This window comes from Podarcis liolepis (assembly GCF_965112155.1).
Source record: "Podarcis liolepis genome assembly, chromosome: 5".
NCBI lineage: Eukaryota > Metazoa > Chordata > Lepidosauria > Squamata > Lacertidae > Podarcis > Podarcis liolepis.
Genome location: NC_139556.1, coordinates 60731392 through 60750102, shown reverse-complemented (window position 1 = coordinate 60750102; position 18711 = coordinate 60731392). Strand labels below are relative to the sequence as shown.

Here is an 18711-nt window from a genome sequence, read left to right as displayed (position 1 = left end):
CATAAAAGGGACGTAGTTGATCCACTCACACAGCATGATAATGTTAGAACAGTTACATAAAACTCTTCAAATAGCCTCTTCCAATAAACATCGATAATAACTTTAAAACAAAAAAATGAATGTACATGCATATTCAAAGTGAAAACAAATAAAAGGAAAAATGTGTTTTCCCATATTGTTTCTGCTGTATGCTGAACAGTGGAGGCAATAAGCTTCTTAATAGTTTTGTTTATATGTTGAGCAGTGTAGAAGCAGCACAGTGAAGTTCCAGGAAGGTTCCTTAGGTTGGGATGTGTTTTCGAAGTCTTATCCTCCTTATTATACTACATGCACATTCTTTACTCGTGGTGGTGGTCACATTTGGATGATGCCTGTACTTCATCTAAGATTATTTATATTTTTCTAATAATTTGTTTAGTTACTTGATTGCCTTGGAAAATGTTGTACTGTTGTCAGAATAGGTGCCATAGAATGTAACCTTCCTTTAATTTTTTCTTTCAGTTTTGAGGCTATCTACCAACGCTGGCCAGTGGAAGGAGCCAGCCAGCAAGGTGACACATGCGTTGGTCAACATACGGTAAGAAAAGGAAAGTTTTTGTTACTCATTTGTGCATTCTTGCTTTTATTCCCAGAACACTTCATTTTTTGTTGCAGTATAGCATGCTGGTTGGTTTCTCAGCCAGGATATTGGGGTGGGGTGGGATATAAACCTGAAAGAGTCTTGTAGCACCTTGCTCCCCACCCCAAAAAAGTGCTATGTTGCCTAGTTTGCTGAACATGTTCCCACTTCAGCAGCGATTGCTTTTGTAAACTTAGGGGTACAACAACTCGTGTGTTCTTTAAAACGGGTTAAGGTATGCGTTTCAAAATACATTGTTTTCTAAGAGTAAGATGTAGACTTACTTTGGATAGTCAGGGGCAAGGTGTAAGTATTTGAATGCATCTTTTGCAATACTCTTTGCTGTTCCCAGAAGTTCCACTTTTTAAAGCTATGAGCAAGTGCCTATGAGCTCATCCTCATAATATCCCTGTGGAATGATACATGATTCTGCTGGTAGGGGGGCTGATTGGCTAATGGGCTTTCCTCCATACTGAGGCTCTTACATCTCATGGGGCTTACAGGGGCTGCTGGAATCAATAGTGGCTGGCATGTTGGGTGATGACCTTGGGAGCCTGTCCCCAAGGTAATATTTAAAATGAAAGATTGGAATAAAAACCAATACTTAAAAGCAGATTATGGCCTGAAGAGTATTCCTTTCTCAAGGGGCATGCAAACAACTAATTGCTAGAGCCTGCAATTCATCTTTCTTGAGAGGCTGTTTGAGAATTTGTGTCCCTTGCCTTTTCGTTCAGCAGTGGTTACTGCTGAAGACTGGAGACTAGCCAGGTTGGGAGAGAAGTTACTTTTAAATGTTTGGGGGTTGTGTAACTGGAAGTTTAAAACTGAAGAGCCCCATGATTCACTAAGAAGTACCAAATCTTTTCCCTTGAGTTCCCTAAGAGCTAGTCATTTGTGTCAGGGTAAGAAGGATTAGAAAGTCAGGCACAGAAGTCATGCTTCCCCTGTGACACAAAACTTACCTTTGTTGTGGTGTCTCCAGTTTCTTCGCTCAGGAAGACAGCATGTGGAAAACAAACTCCCTCCAGGCATTTTCCAAGTAATTTTATGTGTCTGTAAACCACCATTAAAGATTCTCTCTGCAGGCCTGTGAGTTTCATGTCCTTATATATAGGTTCTGCAAGATTTACTCTGCTGCGCTCTTTATTTTTCATGAACAGAGTTAAATGAAGCTCTTGGGGACTGATAATGCTCTAAATGTACCAGCTGAACAGGCAGTCATAGGTAGGGGGTTGCTATCTAAAATGCCATAGAAGATTGAGCCTGCCCTTGGCATGGTCTGAATCTTTTGGGCGGGGGCGGGGGGGGACTGCTTAGAAAAGTCTCTAGAATTGAGAGTAGAAACAAAGTGAATTATGCTTGCAAATTGGAGGGATGTGACTGGAGAACAGTCTGGCTGTTATTTCCTCTGCAGGCTCCTTGACAATTATTTACTATAATTGATCTTCTTGGACAATAGGAAAACAGCCACTAGACTGTATTAGCAGTTTTGCAAAGAGAACGATCCTGCAAACCTTTTTGGTGTTAGACTGTTTGCCCAACTAATACTTAAGGCTGCAGTCTTAAACCTGTTTATGTGGGAGTAAGCACCACTGAATTTAGTAAGACTTACTTTTGAGTAGACACAGTTAGGATTGCTCTGCAAATCTGTTCCTTGCATTCCACATCTATAAACTTGCATGTAAAACTAAATTAACTTGAATGAGAAATAGTTTCTTACTGATGAATTTCTTACCTGGCAGGCATTGATATGTAGTTTTGAGAGGTTAGTTTGCTAAACTATGATAAGTGGCATACTCTTCCCTATTAACTTGTGGGTTTTAGTTTTGACCCACAACTGTTTTGATGGAGGTGGCCTGAAATTGCTGGAGCATTATGCAGATATGTCGTAGTTGGTTTATTTAGGGCTTTCTTAAATTTGTCTCTTCATTTGGAGGTAGTGATGGTAGTTCTGTTCTTCCCTCACTTTCACTCTGGAGATAGATGTTAAAGCAACATGATATTGCATGGGAGGTGTTGGCTTTACAAATCTTTTCTTGTTGATAATTTTCATCTGCCTGGACCTGCAGGTGCTGAGAGTTGTCCAGGGACTAGGACCCTGGGCAGGCAGACAGCATTGATAGCACTTGTTGCCCGAGGTGTGAAGCAATTGCTGGGACAGCTATATAAAGCTTGCCTGCCTTGTGGGTGGGGCTGCCATAAAGGGGCAACACCAAAGGGAATTGTACCTTTCGGGGTGGCACTTTGGGGGGTTGGAACGAGGGCATTTGCCAGCCTCCTTGTGGTAAGATCAGTGTTTTTAAGGGGGATGGGGATGTTTTAAATTGTTTAATTGTTAAGTATATTTGTATTAGTTTGTATATACATTAATATTGTTAATTGTTTTAATCAATTTTATTGGGATTTTTTGTTTTTTATATTGTAATCTTACATTAGTGTAATGTAAAGTAGCCTGTGTGTAACTGTGAAGTAGCCTGATACCTATGGGTATAGGGCAGTATACAGATTTAATTAATAATAATAATTTTTCTTGATCCATTTGCTGAAACAGTTGTGGCTTTATAGTTGAGACTTGCAGATGATGTGCAATCTTATGAGATCAGTGTGTAGCATAACATGATTTGAGGACAGTTTTCATTTAGACTTAACAAAGGTTGATCATCTTGTTGTATTCATTGGTGCTGAGATACCATCAGTATGCAACTGATGCGTATCTTTTACCCACAACCTCTTCGCTTCTGTTATTAGAGCTTTTCTTTGACTTACTGTGATTTTTCCTGATCTGTTCACAGGAGGGTAAAGTTCTGCTCTTGTTTCAGAGTGCTTTGGACTATAGAGTCCAGGTTGGTTGCATAGGCCAATGTATAGTTTCTTTTTATTAGTTCAGCTTATTTTGGATGGATGATTATTTTTCCTTCATTTTTATGCTTCTTTTAAAAATAGAAATAGAATACAGTTTTCCTCTATTTTACAAATGGATTGTGTGCTAGTGGGAGCCATTTGGCCATAGGATGATGATGATGATGATGATGATGATGATGATGATGATGATAATAATAATTAATAATAATTTATTTATACCCCACACATCTGGCTGGGCTTCCCCAGCCTCCCTCGGCGGCTTCCAGCCAAATATTAAAATACAGTAATACATCAAACATTAAAAGCTTCCCTGAACAGGGCTGCCTTCAGATGTCTTCTAAAAGTTTGGTAGTTGTTGTTCTCTTTGACATCTGGTGGGAGGGCGTTCCACAGGGTGGGCGCCACTACCGAGAAGGCCTTCTGCCTGGTTCCCAGTAACTTGGCTTCTTGCAGTGAGGGAACCGCCAGAAGACCCTCGGCGCTGGACCTCAGTGTCTGGGTAGAACAATGGGGGTGGAGACACTCCTTCAAATATACTGGACCGAGGCCATTTAGGGCTTTAAAGGTCAGCACCAACACTTTGAATTGTGCTCGGAAACATACTGGGAGCCAATGTAAGTCTTTCAAGACCGGTATTATGTGGTCTCGGTGGCCACTCCCAGTCACTAGTCTAGCTGCCACATTCTGGATTAGTTGTAGTTTCCGGGTCACCTTCAAAGGTAGCCCCACAGAGAGCGCATTGCAGTAGTCCAAGCGGGAGATAACCAGAGCATACTGTTCATTTTTTGTAGTACATCATTTGAGGCATTCTTCAGTTTAAAAAAAGGGGGGGGGGGAATCATTTCAGAATGTTTTTCTAGTTTAATGCAGGGGATCATTTTATTCTAAATCACTTAAGGGCAAGAGAAGTCACATTAGTGATACCCAAGCTCTGTTGGAGATCTTTTAGTAAACTGGTCCTTGTTGATTGCTCAGCATTTTTCCACTTTTTCCCATATGATACCTTTTGTGCTTGCATGTTATATTTTTTTGTTCAAGGTCTTACATTTTGAGTACTATTTTACACCAGATGTTTGTTTTCAAATGATTTTGAGGCAAAATGCTCTTCTCCTTACCTTCCACTTCGTTTGTGCCATTGGTTGAGTTTAGCTGATTCTAGTATTAAGTAGCCTGTAGTGCATTTTTGTTTGAACTTTTGATTTTCCAAATCTCGCTAGCAAAGTAAATGGCTCAGTAAAAGAAGACATATCTTTAACTCACCACCACCACCACCACCACCTGTGCACCCCTAACGCTGAGATTTCAGTAGGCATTGTCCATAGACTTTCAATACTATCCTTGTAGTCACAGAGGCTAGAAGCTTGCTTTTAAAAAAGATTTTAAAATCTATCATTTTCAGGAAGTTGAATCCTCTTCCCAGCACTCATGTCTCCATCTGCATAGCATGATTGTGGAATATATTTCCCTCTGTCAAAATGGCAAACCTGGCAATGTCCAGTCACCCTTGATTGTTGCAGAATTTACCATATTTTCAAGTTGCATGTGGTGGTTTCCTATGTAAAATGACTGGCTGCGTTGGTTGAGGTGCTCAGCTGTAAGGTTGATAACTGGAAAGCTGACCTTCACTTCCGTAAGGAAATAAGCAGCTTTCCAGGCGATCAATTTTTCCAGGCTAATGAGCCCCTTTACATTAACATCTTGCAGGTTTGCATTTAATGAGGCTTTTATTAATGCAGGGTTTGAAAGGACATCCTCTGATTGCTTACTAAGTGATGGAGGTGGCGCCTGAATCATTGTATTCTTTTAATAGACTTTCTTCTGATCAGTAATTTTCTCAAGGTGAATAAATAGATTAACCCCATGATTAATAGATTCAATTGCTCCATTATCCGTAATGCAGTGACATCATTTAAGGTCTTTCCCCCCCACTGAAACATTTTGAAATTGGCTAGTGAAGTCTTTGCTATGCTACCTAGGCTAATAGATCTTTGATGTTTCATTTGGGTAATTGTGTTTCTTCTGGTGCTGTCCATTGTGGTGTCTCTGCCTCAATGCTGCTGCTTGCTTTATTATCTCAGAATGCAGAGTTGCTCTGCTGCAGTTGCTCTTGTTAGTCCTCTTCTAATACACGAGGCCCTGCTGCGTTCAGCATTGTCACGAGAGTGATTAGTGAGGTGCGGCTGCTGTTAGAACATAATTTCTGCATGTGTATATAATGGATATGCTAGCTGTCGGGTTGTGTTGGCAGTAGTAGGGCTGTAATTTTTTGAAGTTTAAGTGATTTAATATTCAGATGATTTCTCTTACAGAATTTGAGAGGTGACCATATTATAGTTGGGCTCAGGTGCTTGATGAATGTAAGTCAAACTTCTAGGTAGTTAACGTGATGAAACACAGGGAGGCTGAAAGGGCTACCCTAGGATGTTCATTATTATCCCAGCCTGTTCATTGTATATGTACCAGTTCAGAAACCTCATACTTGAAAGTAAGAAAAGGTCTTGCTGTTAAACATTTTCCAGATATCACAATAATTGTTCTCATTTGGGGTCCAAACCTAATCCAGTGCAGGATCTGAAACTATTGGTATTGTTAAGGGTTTCCTTTCTGCCAGAGTGTTTTCCCCCCCACCTGTCCATTCAAATTACTTTGGTGTCCTGGAAATATGGAGTGTATGAATCTGTCTGTTCCTGTGGATAGCAGTGTCCTATACTGCCACATTGCATAAATGGGCACATTTAAAGCTAGATTTTCCCTTTCACCTTCTTATACACCTTTTTCCTTAGGTGCCTTTTGGCTTCATCAACACTGATTGTTATGCCCCCATAATAAACTCCATCTAGTTGCAGTATAATGACTCCGTTTATATTGTTCACTGAGGTGCGTTTAACAGTAATGACCTTTGGCATACTGTCACCGCTAATCTAGCTTGGTTGATCTCAAATTGCAGGATAACAAAGAGCAGCCAAGTGGCTAAAAATGCAGTCCTAGTTGTTGTTGGGTTTATCGCCGAGATCTGGAATAGGTTCTAAAATGCAGTTGTAGGAATAGGATAGAGATGTTTTTTCCCCTCTCAGATGGAACGGTTTCACATAGATTCTCTCCCCCCCCCCTTTCGGACGTTGTACAATGGGGTATGACATGGGAAGGAGAAGAAAGCAGGCAGGAGGGGAAAGTAGCAACAGGCTCTTGAGGGGAATGGAGAGGTAGCAATTTTGAGAGGCTGCTTGGAGCACTTCATGAAATGTGGCTAATGCATTTCATAGAGAGAGAAAATATAGTGCTTTCTCCCTCTGCATTTCTTTTAAGTGAAACATAGTATATGTGTATTGCCTTAGGCATATTGCACAGTTGGTGTAAGAGGCATTTTGTGAGCTGCTTTTGATGCTGAATATATTTCATTGGTTAAAAATTCCTTTGTAATATATTTCTGCAACCCCCTGTAACTTTCTTAGCTACGGAAGCAACTTAAAGTGAGTTTTTGGCAGGGTGTGGGTGTGCAATGTGAGGCACAGAAGAGTTACACATTGTTACTTTTACACATATAAATGGCAAGACTAGAGATAGGGAGCCCTGACTTCCCAGCCCTTTTCTTCCCCCTGCTAGCTTTTTAAATAGGTATCTTTCAAAGATTCATTCCTTCTGCATATCAACACTTCATGAAGTGGCAAAAATATCTGACCAAAATATTGTACGTTGTTATTCTACATCTTGTGTCTCCTTTTTTATTTTTAAGGATGTCTGCTTCCACAAAGGTGTGTGGATACTGTGGGAATTGGTGTTCATATAATATCTTGGGTTTCTGTTATGGCAGCTGTTCTGCCCTGTGCAGAGCTAACTCTCCTAATTACATAGTTATGCAATCACAAGCAGGCTGTGAACATTTGAAGCTCCTCTTATATTGAGGTGATTGGACTACTCTGCCTGTGTCTGTCGACCCTGACAGCAGCTTTCCTCCCCAAGTTCAGATACAACTTTCTCCACTAGAGCACAAATTCTTACTACTGCTCTGAACAACATTTATGGACAAAAATGGTTTCAAACCAGTCCCAAACTCTGGTGTCAACTTTCAGCTAAGCAGGAAGTCTGGTTATTCTTTTTTTGAAAAAAATAATTTATTTTGCAAATAACAGATGGAAAGAGAGAGACAAAGAGATAGAAACATTGCCAGCTGACATTAACAATATTCCATCAATCCTAACTTAAAACATAAAGGCTTAAACATACAGGGATTCCTTGTGTCCAAATAGGTTCCAAAATCAGATGGATGCTTACAAGCCGTGCAATGGAACATAGAAAAGCCAGTGGGAACTTCAGACCACTGAATAGTGGACAGTCCAGCGTTTATCTTTCCAGACTTGCAATATAAGTTTCTTAGCCACCATAAGGATTTGTGAAATCCACTTTTGTTGTCCACCTGTTCATCCTCTGACTGTAGTGCTATAATTTAAGAGTGTCTGAACACCCACAGATATAAAGGATCTTTCCAGAACAGAGTTAAGATGAACAATAATTTCTGAGCAGCAAGAAAACATCCTGGGACATATTATACCTCAAAGAAGTGTTTTTAGCATTACATTGCCAGCAAAAGAACTAGCCAGTTTTTTTCTGATAAAGGCGTGCTGTGGAGTCCAATGTACTTGGAACACCAATGTTTGCTGAATAAATTTCAATTTTAAATCTAACAAAACAATACATATAGATGCTAAAGCAACTTTCCATCAACTGAAGTGAATGAAACACTCTAAATCTATATTCCATGCATCTCTTAAGTTCCTGAACATCAATTTACAGCATTCCAATAAACTTTTATAAACCATTATTATGAGTTTAGCTTTCTGTGCAGATCCAATTATTTGAGGCACTCAAAGCTGATGGCCCATAAATCGACTCTAAAAGGTGCTGCAGTTGGATATATTGCCCTTCAGGTCTAGTGGGTTGGTGGTGTCTGCACCACAAAACTGAAAATGACAACAATTTTCTATCTGATCCTATTAACTGGTCTAACATATACAGTGGTACCTCAGGTTAAGTACTTAATTCGTTCCGGAGGTCTGTACTTAACCTGAAACTGTTCTTAACCTGAAGCACCACTTTAGCTAATGGGACCTCCTGCTGCTGCCGTGCCGCCGGAGCACGATTTCTGTTCTCATCCTGAAGCAAAATTCTTAACCTGAGGTACTATATCTGGGTTAGCGGAGTCTGTAACCTGAAGCATATGTAACCTGAAGCGTATGTAACCCGAGGTACCACTGTACATCCCACTATCAACCCCTTCTACAAAAATGAGGTTAATCTAGCTGTCCTTAACCACTGTTAGTGTTGACGCAGACATAACATTGAATTGAATTGAAGGGCACGAATTTATGCTCCCAAATGGCAGGGAAGGAGGAAGGAGATAATTTGGGTGTATGGTTCCCCATTTCCCCCCCGACACAGCTCCTTTTGACTGAAATAAAATTCTGCTTTTAGCTGGGGACTTGAGCATCAAGAGCAGATGGCCTCCAAAGGAAGAGCAATCTTTTTTCCAAGCCAGTTGGACTAATGATTTTAAACGGGGTAGTTGAAGAAATAAAGCGGAAGGCAATATGCTTTGATGTATCCATGCAAAACCTGTGGAGCTACCACCTGTTCTTTCAGCTAATCTCTCAGAACAGTGCAGCTTCATGTGTAACTTCTCAGCAGAAGCAACCTAAAACCCTGTTTTTTCTTCTTCTCGGCATATTTTACAGTTAGCATTTACATAAGAGATAATATTTCTAGAAAGTCAATCCTGCATTATGTGGCTTTATTATTAATGATTTATATAGCGCATAGTATATGCAAAAGCCTGCTCAGTACTTTTTCTTGTTGGTTTGTACACTTCTAAGGTAGGTGGTCTAAGCTAGGGGGTGGTAGTTTCTGTGGTATAAATGAGAAATTGAGCTCAAGATGTAGGACTTGTAAGATTTGCATTGTGTATTAACAAAACCTTCATTCAGCAATCTGTATAACATGCCTAGTGGTGTTATTTGCCTTCATTTGCACCATTCCACTATAAGTTGTGTGGTGGAGCCGGGAGTTGTGCAGGAGGCTGAACTTTACCCTCACCCGCTTCCACTAGAATCTTTTTCACCAATTCCTCTTTTTGATTTCACCAGGTATGGCTCATATATTTAAAACTAATCTTTGCAATTCTTAAGGACTAGAAACTTGCTTTTCTAAAAGAATTGCTTTTTATTGTTTTTATTTATTAAATTTATATACAACCCTACATCCAAGGATCACAGGGGTGGTTTACAGTGTAAAAAATACAAAACTGAGATTCTTAATAAGTCAAATTCTTCGCCAACTGCCATGTTTTAACATGTTTATACGTAAAGATGGGTGAATCAGCATATTTCTAGTCCATGTCAACTTCACATGCGTGCAGTCATAGGTCAATTTCATCCTGTCCCCCCCCCCCCCCGGTATAAATAGAAATGCACAAGACAATCATGTATAGGTCAATTTCATCCTGTCCGCCCCCCCCCCCCGGTATAAATAGAAATGCACAAGACAATCATGTATGCATTTTATACATTTTCACCTGCATTACATATTGAATTTTCCTGCAAAAATGTATTTTGAGTCATATTTTGGGAACCAAAGCTGTATTGGAAAAATTGGAGAAGTGCATAATCTGATTGATAGCTGCATTTCATCCACATATAACTGACCAACTAATGACCAACAAATCAGGTCATTTCACTTTAAAATCTAATTCAAATGAATTTCTCTTTCTTCCTTACTTGTCCATAACATTACTGTTTTGATAGTTGCTCTAAGACTCTTGATATGCTGTCCAGAATATATATCCCTCTGAATTCTAAAATTATAATGATTTCGCCTCTTTTGGATGTGAGATTGTCTCTAATCTAGAGATAAGGAACCTTTTTTCTACTAAGGGCCATTGACTCACAGGAAGAAAAAAAAAGGGAAAGGTTTCATGGTTAATTAATTGAAGGACGGATTGACCCCCTCCCCCCAGTGGGTCAGTGGTTGAAGAACACCTTTGAAATTCAGGTTTGCTGTTAGTTGCCTGATCCACAACTTCTGAACATCTGAATGGCTTGGGCCATTTAAAATGTGTTTGTGGGAATATGATGTAATGTGTTGGAATGGGTAATAGGGAAGTGGGGATGAAAGAAACAAGCATATGCCTGAATCTAAAAGAATGTACAGCTTTGAGCTTGTAATTATTGAAGAACAGGCTTTTTGGCAAACTTGCTCTGCGACCAAAAGGACTTTGAAAATTGCTTTGTGATGTGCATTTGGGATGTACTGTTCAAAGAGACTCAAATTCCACTGGTACACTCTTGTTTTTAACTTCTATTTACATATCTAATTAAATGTTTAAATGCATCTCAGACTAAACCTATATCTCAGAATTCAGATCTTGTCGTGGGAGTCTTTCAGTGTCTGCTAGAAGTCGGTCTATTTTCCCTGTTGAAGAACTGTAGTATTTCCCCCAGGATCATTCTTAATGGAGTTCAAAGTCAGTCAAATTCATCCCCAAGGATCCCCATGATTCCATGTCTCTCTCCTCCCTCTATTCAGTGGTATCACTCCTGCCATGCTGTGCTCAGCAGGTTTATATGCTGCCTATGGCTCAGATAAATGTTTGTAAATTAAGAAGAGCCTCTTGGAGTAGAAGTCTCAGAGGAAATAGGATCAATCTGAATGTATTGATGAAGGATCTCTGGAAATGTAAAAGTCCAAATGTTTGGGGCATATAGAAACAGGGATTGCAATTAGAGATTTATTTAGTATATCTTTAGTCTGAGGTTTTAACTGGAGACTCCTAGACCTATATCAAATACTGGTCATTTTTTTGCTTGTTGTTACTAATTAGCATGGTCAAAGCTATAATTATTCATTGCCCAAAATTATTGCCATTGGAAAAAATTATTGAGTACCATTATTTGAACAAGTGGCAACAACCAGTGCAGATGGTTCTGCTGTCTATCAGATTACCCAATAATTTGGATGATAGCTTCCCTTTCTGCTGGTTGGCTTCTTTCCACATGTCTCCCTGGAAGAATAACAATTGCAGTCGGATGTTAGGCCTGTTTTACGCTAGCTTTTGCTGTGTGTGTCAAAAAACTTCATGAGGCACTCCACCTTGAATGCCATTAACAAATGTATTCATTCTATGATTTTTCTGCTCATAGCCAGATAAATCATCTGCCAAATTTCCCAGAGCCTCTTGTTGGTTGAGATGTAAGTGGAGGCCGATACCCATTACAAGAGGAGGGGAATCATGAGGTGGTGGCTTTTCCTTTTGACAAGGCAAGGCAGTTTTCCAAAAGCCACCTTACCACGGTAATATACTATCCCCTGCTTCTCTCTCACACCTGGTTTCTTCTAAGATGGTATGAGTATGGCATAGTTGAAGGATAATGGCAGAAGACAAATGGCAGCCTGATCCTATGCAGGTTTACTAAGTTCACTGGGCTTACTCCCAAATAAGGGTGCACAGTCCGTCCTGCAGTCTTTGGAAGTCTCTCTGTTCTATCTAGGCAGATAAGAATGCTGGAAGAAATGAGAAAGTAAAGAGGAAACCCACTTCTTCCTTAGTACTCTGCAACTTATTTCATGGGGATGAGCCATTTTAGAATGGTTTCCAGAAATGTATGTATTGCTAAACATGACTGGAACCGCTTCTTAATCTTATTCCAGCAAAACCGAGTCTCCTGACTCAATATGGAAACTTTCCATGTTCAGGGAGTTCTCCCGCCCCATGTTCTTACTGTGTGGTTTCAGCACAAGGCCAGGAAGTACAGAGGCAAAAGCTCGTTTGATCTCCACAATATCCACGTACCACCAGCTCCTATGGAATGCAGCTGAACACGATCTTATCATGTTCCTGTTGCTGTCTGCCTGGGTTATATGCATGCCTGAATAAATACATTTTCGCTTTCCAGCTGGCTTTGAACGTCTTGATTCAAAGATTGACTTTCATAGAGAGGTTTTAATTGCAACCCCCTCCCTGTGCGCCAGTAAGAACCAAGCAGTTTCTTCCTTTTGTTGCTTAAATGGAAAAGAACAGCAAACATAATTGTTTTACTCCTGGTACCCTGAGACTTGTGTTTATTGAATAACAGACACTCCGGTATCCAATAATGTTTTAATTAATAGGTGATAAAATTGGGGTGTGGGCTGATTTTGCTGAAGAAACAGATTTGCAGTTTTGATTCCCCCCCTTTAGGACTGGATCAGCTCATTAAGTACATCTGCTCATTAAGGTAACAAAGTGCCTACCTTGATTGCCAACAGAAAACAGTGATTATAGTGACTGGCAGAGCTCCAGTCCCTGAGATGAACAAGAAGATTAGAGGAAGGAAATGGCCCAGAGATAAAAGCAAAGATTACAGTCCCATGTACTCAAGAGGACATTGCAGAGTGCAAAGAGAAGATGGCTTTCTAGTTAGATGTGTAGGCTTGGGTGCCGATCATTCAAGGAATGCCAGTCGGCACAACAGGGAATAATTTGTCACCAAAACACTGGCTGCAAGGAAAGGGAATGCAAATTAAATGAGTCACCAAATGAATGTTTTCTTTTCAGTTGTTAAAGGTGCCTCATAAGCCAAGTACCTGTCTGTCTGCAAATGCCAGCCTATGGGGATAGAAAAGTTTGGCTGAGCTAGTTCCTGTCCCCTGTGAGTTAATGCCGCCTTATGAGATACTCAAGAATAGAAAGCAATGTTTTCCCTAAAGCCTGTATCTATGGAGACTGGAGAACATACTCTGGGTTCAAAGGGCCACCCACTGACTTGCAGTTCTGCTTGGCCTACTGTCTTCTGCAAACAGAAGTTCTCTTTGCCAGTAGTGGGGTGGGCATGTGTTAAGTCATGGTGTGTTACCTTTAGCAATGCTAACTGGAACGAAAGAGGCCTGTCAGATGTTAAAGCTGCTGCTACTCATGGAAACAGGCGTCATATAGAAGTCCAAAAGGGCAAGGTATGTGTTGCTTTCAGTAATGCGTCCTTTGTGCTCTGATATATTTTTTGTACCAGGGACTGATGTTTCTTCAAGAAGATGAAATTCTGTATGAAAATGAAGGCTTTTTTGTCATATGATTTATATTGTCTGTGATTGATCAGAAGGAATCTGAGCCGCAGGGCACCAGCAACACCCCTGTTGGACATTTTTCCTAAGAGATTATGAAAGCTCAAAAAAGGTGTTTTCTCGCTGTTGATTAATGATTAATTAGACCAGTGCCATCATTTTGTGTATTAATTACAGTCATTATTTTCTTCCTCATTAGTTAAGAGGTTTCCTTGGTTGTTTGGGAGATGCTGGAGAGTACCTGCTGTCTTCACAGCTAAGGAAATGTCAGCCTACATCCAGACCTCCTAATATCAGGTTTATTGAACTGTGATGAGGATATTTATTAGGTGAAATTAGAAATCCTGATATGCTTGGAGGAAATAGAGTTGGTGCTGTGGACTCTAAGGGACAGTAAAGGCAGTAAACAAGGACTAATGATATTGCTTAGGCTCGGAATAAGGGGAAATGTACTGCCTGTACCTGAAGGGTTTCCTACTGGGTAAATTAATCCAATACTTGTGTGTGTGTGTGTGTGCGCGCACACGTGCACTGAGATGTGTAGGCGATAGGATACACATGATGTGTTTTGCATGTTAACCTTTGTGGAGTCTCCAAGGCTTTCAAAGAAACAGGTTGTTATTAATGCGTATGCAAAACAGAGGTAAAAGGTAAGGTAAAAGGTGGCGCTGTGGTCTAAACCACTGAGCCTCTTGGGCTTGCCGATCAGTAGGTCGGCAGATTGAATCCGTGCAATGAGGTGAGTGCCCGTTGCTCTGTCCCAGCTTCTGCCATCCTAGCAGTTTGAATGAGTACCAGTGCAAGTAGATAAATAGGTACCACTGCAGCGGGAAGGTAAACAGCATTTCTGTGTGCTCTGGTTTCTGTCATGGTGTTCTGTTGCACCAGAAGCAGTTTAGTCATGCAGGCCACATGACCCAGAAAGCTGTCTGTGGACAAACACCGGCTCCCTCGACCTGAAGCGAGATGAGCGCCACACCCCATAGTTGCCTTTGACTGGACTTAACCATCCAGTAATCCTCTACCTTTTTAAAATGCAAAGCAGAAGTAGCTTTTATTCATACACATTCTCACTTAAGTAATTATTTAAGAGCTTGCTTGTGATTTTGTGCCTTAGTTGATTTCTCCCACCCCCACTTTGGATTATGAACTTTCTGCATTAACTTTTCATAGTCATCTGAGTCGAGCCAGTCTGATGCAGGTGTGCTCTTTCAGTTTTTCAGGGCAGCGTGCCTACCATATGCTAGTCATGATTGTTCTAATTGTTTAGCATTTGAAATACTTTTGTTGCCTTTCAGTTTGCCCAGAGATAATTGCTGGCAGGAGAAAGTCATGCTTTCATAGCATGTGTCTCCTCTTGTAGCTTCTGCACTGTCAGAAACAGTCAGCTGCAGCCATTTAGGAAGTGTGTGAACCAGAAGGCCAGAATGGGGTAACTTACTAAATTTAACCCTGAGCTGAAATCAGATTTGAAACATTTGATCCTTTTTTGTTTGGATCTCTCCTTGTCCAAGTAAGAACAGTGAGACCTCACTTTCCCTCTGCACATTGTGTTCTGTGCAATATTGTGTTCTTGCACCTGGCTGCTGTACCTCAAAATTAGGGATTGCACGTTGAAAGCTAATTCATGCCACCATAAAGAGATGCCAGTTTACAAATGCTTTAAGTTTCTGGGGTTTTGATTGAAATTAGTGGCATATTTTCTGCCACTTTGAGAAACTGGTAAGGCTATCTGAAGGGAATTTGGGAGGTGCTGCTGTACAATTCACATTCATATCCCATTTAAAAGGTGGTTTTGCAACCCTAAGGTGGCTTTGCAATCTATGAGTGTTCAGGGCGATGACAAGATGATAGATTCCTGGGGTCTGTTAGACTTCTGACCAGCCCAAGGTGATGATTTCTGATTTGGATTTATCGGGAATGTAAGAGGGAGTGGTTTACTGAGAAAATCGTGAACAGATGAAAGGTCCCTCTTTTATGCTAGTGATTTTTCTCTCCCACCTTCATTTTGGATTTATTTTCACTTGCTTCATTGATAACCCTTGAGGTCCCTTCCAATTCTATGATTGTTATAGCCATGTGTGAAAACATTACTCTGTGAAATATTAATTTTTAAAAGCGGGCTATTTGCAAATAGCTTTTTGTAGTTATTTTTAAAAGTTCACTGAATAAAAAGCTACGCTCAGAAGAAAAACTGGAGCAGTTGCCTCATTCTGCCTCTTATCGATGAGCTTGTCAGCATGTTGGGTCTTGTGGATGAGCTCCAGCTTTGAAGCGTAGTCATTTATGAGAGAAAATTAGCCTGAGTATGATTAATGCTGTGCCTGACAATCTGACAGGGAGCTCCCTGTTGACTAGCAACTGTAATTCTGCATTTCCTCCTATGAAAGATTCATCCATGACTGAAAGACCAAGCACAGTTCACATACAGCACTAAGCCCAAATCATAAGTTAACTGCAAGTTGTCCCATAAATGCTCAAACACACCATGTATTGTTTTTCTAAAGCTTGGACTGGTTTCCATCTACTCTTGCTCTTTATCTTTGTAGCTTGATGATCCTGGTTTTGGTGATCAAACTGTGGTTAGAAAAGGTGATGAATTCATGTAACACTAAACTGTAGTTAAAACAAACTATGATTTGTAAGCCGACAACAAACCATGGTTTCAGATAGTGATTTATTGTCAGCAAACAAAAAAATAGTTAAGCTGCTGGGCAGGGTTCAAATGATCAATCAAACCATGACTTTGCTGCATGTGGCTCAAGCATTGGAATACCAGTTAAAGTTGTATTAAAATTAAGTTAGTGTGAATTGACCTCCAAGGAAATTAATATCTTACCATGGGAGGTAGATCTGTTTTTGGCTCCTGGGACTTTTCTCCTCCATTTTTTAAAAAATGCATGTCCATCTAAATTCCACTCCTGTGTCTTACATGTTGTTGTGAACTGGGATTCTGTTGTTGTTGTTTCAATTTATATACTGCCCTTCATCTAAAGATCACAGGGTTATATACAACATTAAAAACTTAATTTACATAGTATAATAATAAAAGACAATAAAACAATATTAGAAAAAATAAATAAGAATCCCCCCCCCATTTAAAAGGCCATAGATCAGGGGTGTCAAACTCAAATTCATTGGGGGCCACATCAGCAGTTTGGTCACCCTCAAAGGGCCGGTTGTATCTGTAGGACTATGTGTCCACTCTTTATTATCATAAATTATTGCGACTGCATTCAATTATATTTATGTTTGTGTACACGAAAACACACACACCCCACACTCTTCCCCACCGGACGACCCACCGCTCACCTTAGCTGCCACTGAAAACAACGCCGCTGCAAGCGCCCTGTCACGTCATCGCCGTGAGCCGCCGGCCGCGCTCGCGTCCTCCCCCCCCCCCCACAGAGCGGAGGCTTCCGCTGGCCTAGAGCGGACCGGAAGGGCAGGCGGGCGGGGCGTCGCCATGGCGGCCGAGGGCCCAGCCGGCCAGCCGGCAGTGCTGACGGGGACCGAGATGCTGAAGAGGCGGGAATAAAAAAAAAGCGAGAATAAAAGGTGAAGGCCAGCGGCTACATGGGCCACATGACGAGGTCTGGCGGGCCGGATTTGGCCCGCGGGCCTTGTGTTTGACACCCGTGCCATAGATTGTTTAATGGCAAAAGGCCATTTTTGCCTGGTTCCATAATTACATGTCATTAGGCACTAGGCAAGCCTCTCTGGGGAGAGCATTCTACAAATGGGGAGCCACAACAGAAAAGGCCTGTTCTCATGTTGTCACCCTCTGAACCTCTCAGGGAAGAGAGAGACAGAGAAGGGTCCCAGATGACAAGTATATGGGGAGAGGCAGTCCTTAAGATATTGAGGTCCTGAGCACACATGTGGTCTAATGTGGGTTCTAATGTGATATAATTGGGTTCTGTAATTTTACATGTGGACATAATAGATGGACCTCTTCTTAAGCATGAGTCCATTTCCACTGCTCGATTTTTGAACAAAGGATCTATTAATTCAATACTAGTTTCTGGCTGCACAGCTTTTATCCTCTTTGCTCTGACTTGAGCACCCAGGATATTATTTTGGATGGAAGCTGCTTGTAGCTGAATGTTCCTTGCTTGATCTCCTCATTATTCTTTGGTCAGTGGCACAGCTTGGTGGACTGCAGGAATCTGTCATTTGAATTGATTGAGAGTGACAGCAGGGCAGGGAAGAGGTGGCGGAAGCTGCATGTCTCTTGCAGTCTTCACATCTGGCTCCTCTCTGATGAATTCAGTGAGCTTCGTTCGGATTAATCCATTATAGCAAGATGTATTGCAGTGTTGCACTGTGTATGGCAAGACAGAACTGGCGTTGCTGCTAGGATTGGATTTGCTGTGCAGATGACTAATTGTCCTGTCACCTTTTACTGTGTGGTTAGCCTTAAGTTGATTAGCTGTATAACAAAAGAGAGAGGACAAGGCAACATAACATATTGGAGAATAACATAAAATCCTGCTGAAGAACAAGAGATTTTAATTGGAAGCTTGGTGGATTTGGTCAGCAAGAACACTTTGAGAGTGGCAAATGGGTGTTTACAGCAGGAGCTCACTGATACCCCACATCCACCTAGGCTACCTTAGATTCTGCAAATTTGGGTTACATTCCAGAACTTACCAGTTCTTAAAGTATCTGCTTACCTACAACACTCTTTGACCTGCATCTCTTGCAGTCAGAGGAAGTAATGATAGGCAGTATTTTAAAATAATAATAATAATAATAATAATAATAATAATAATAATAATGTGTCAAAGTGAACAGAAGGGGGGAAACCTCACAAAGATTGGTGATTTTGGTATATTTTTAATATTAAATCTGAATGATGTTCATCTTCCCAAATTCTTAGGTATAGCCATTACCAGCCTATTCATTTTAATCATTTGGGAGATCAGAACAAAAAATGTCAGGATATGTTATGACATCTGGGCACCAGCAAAATTGCCCATTTGTATACAAAGTATGTGATTTACAATTACCCATTGGCATTAATTTAGACTTAAACAGTTAATCATATATCTTGAGACACTACCAAAGTTATTAATTAATAGTAATTCATCCACATACAAAGCTAATTTAAATTCTACTTGCTTGTGAACAAAACCAACATT

The 18711-nt window shown here is 40.6% G+C and overlaps 1 protein-coding gene across 8 annotated transcripts in view; it reads left to right on the top strand.

Annotated features, from left to right (window-relative positions):
- The window catches only part of ARMH3 (armadillo like helical domain containing 3), a 128293-nt gene that overhangs the window by 59114 nt on the left and 50468 nt on the right, over positions 1-18711 (top strand). For all 8 annotated transcript variants that reach the window (XM_083505218.1, XM_083505216.1, XM_083505220.1 and 5 more), the window contains one exon: positions 502-577. In XM_083505218.1, the coding sequence (XP_083361344.1) occupies positions 502-577 (76 nt within the window). The remainder of the gene's footprint in view (positions 1-501; positions 578-18711) is intronic.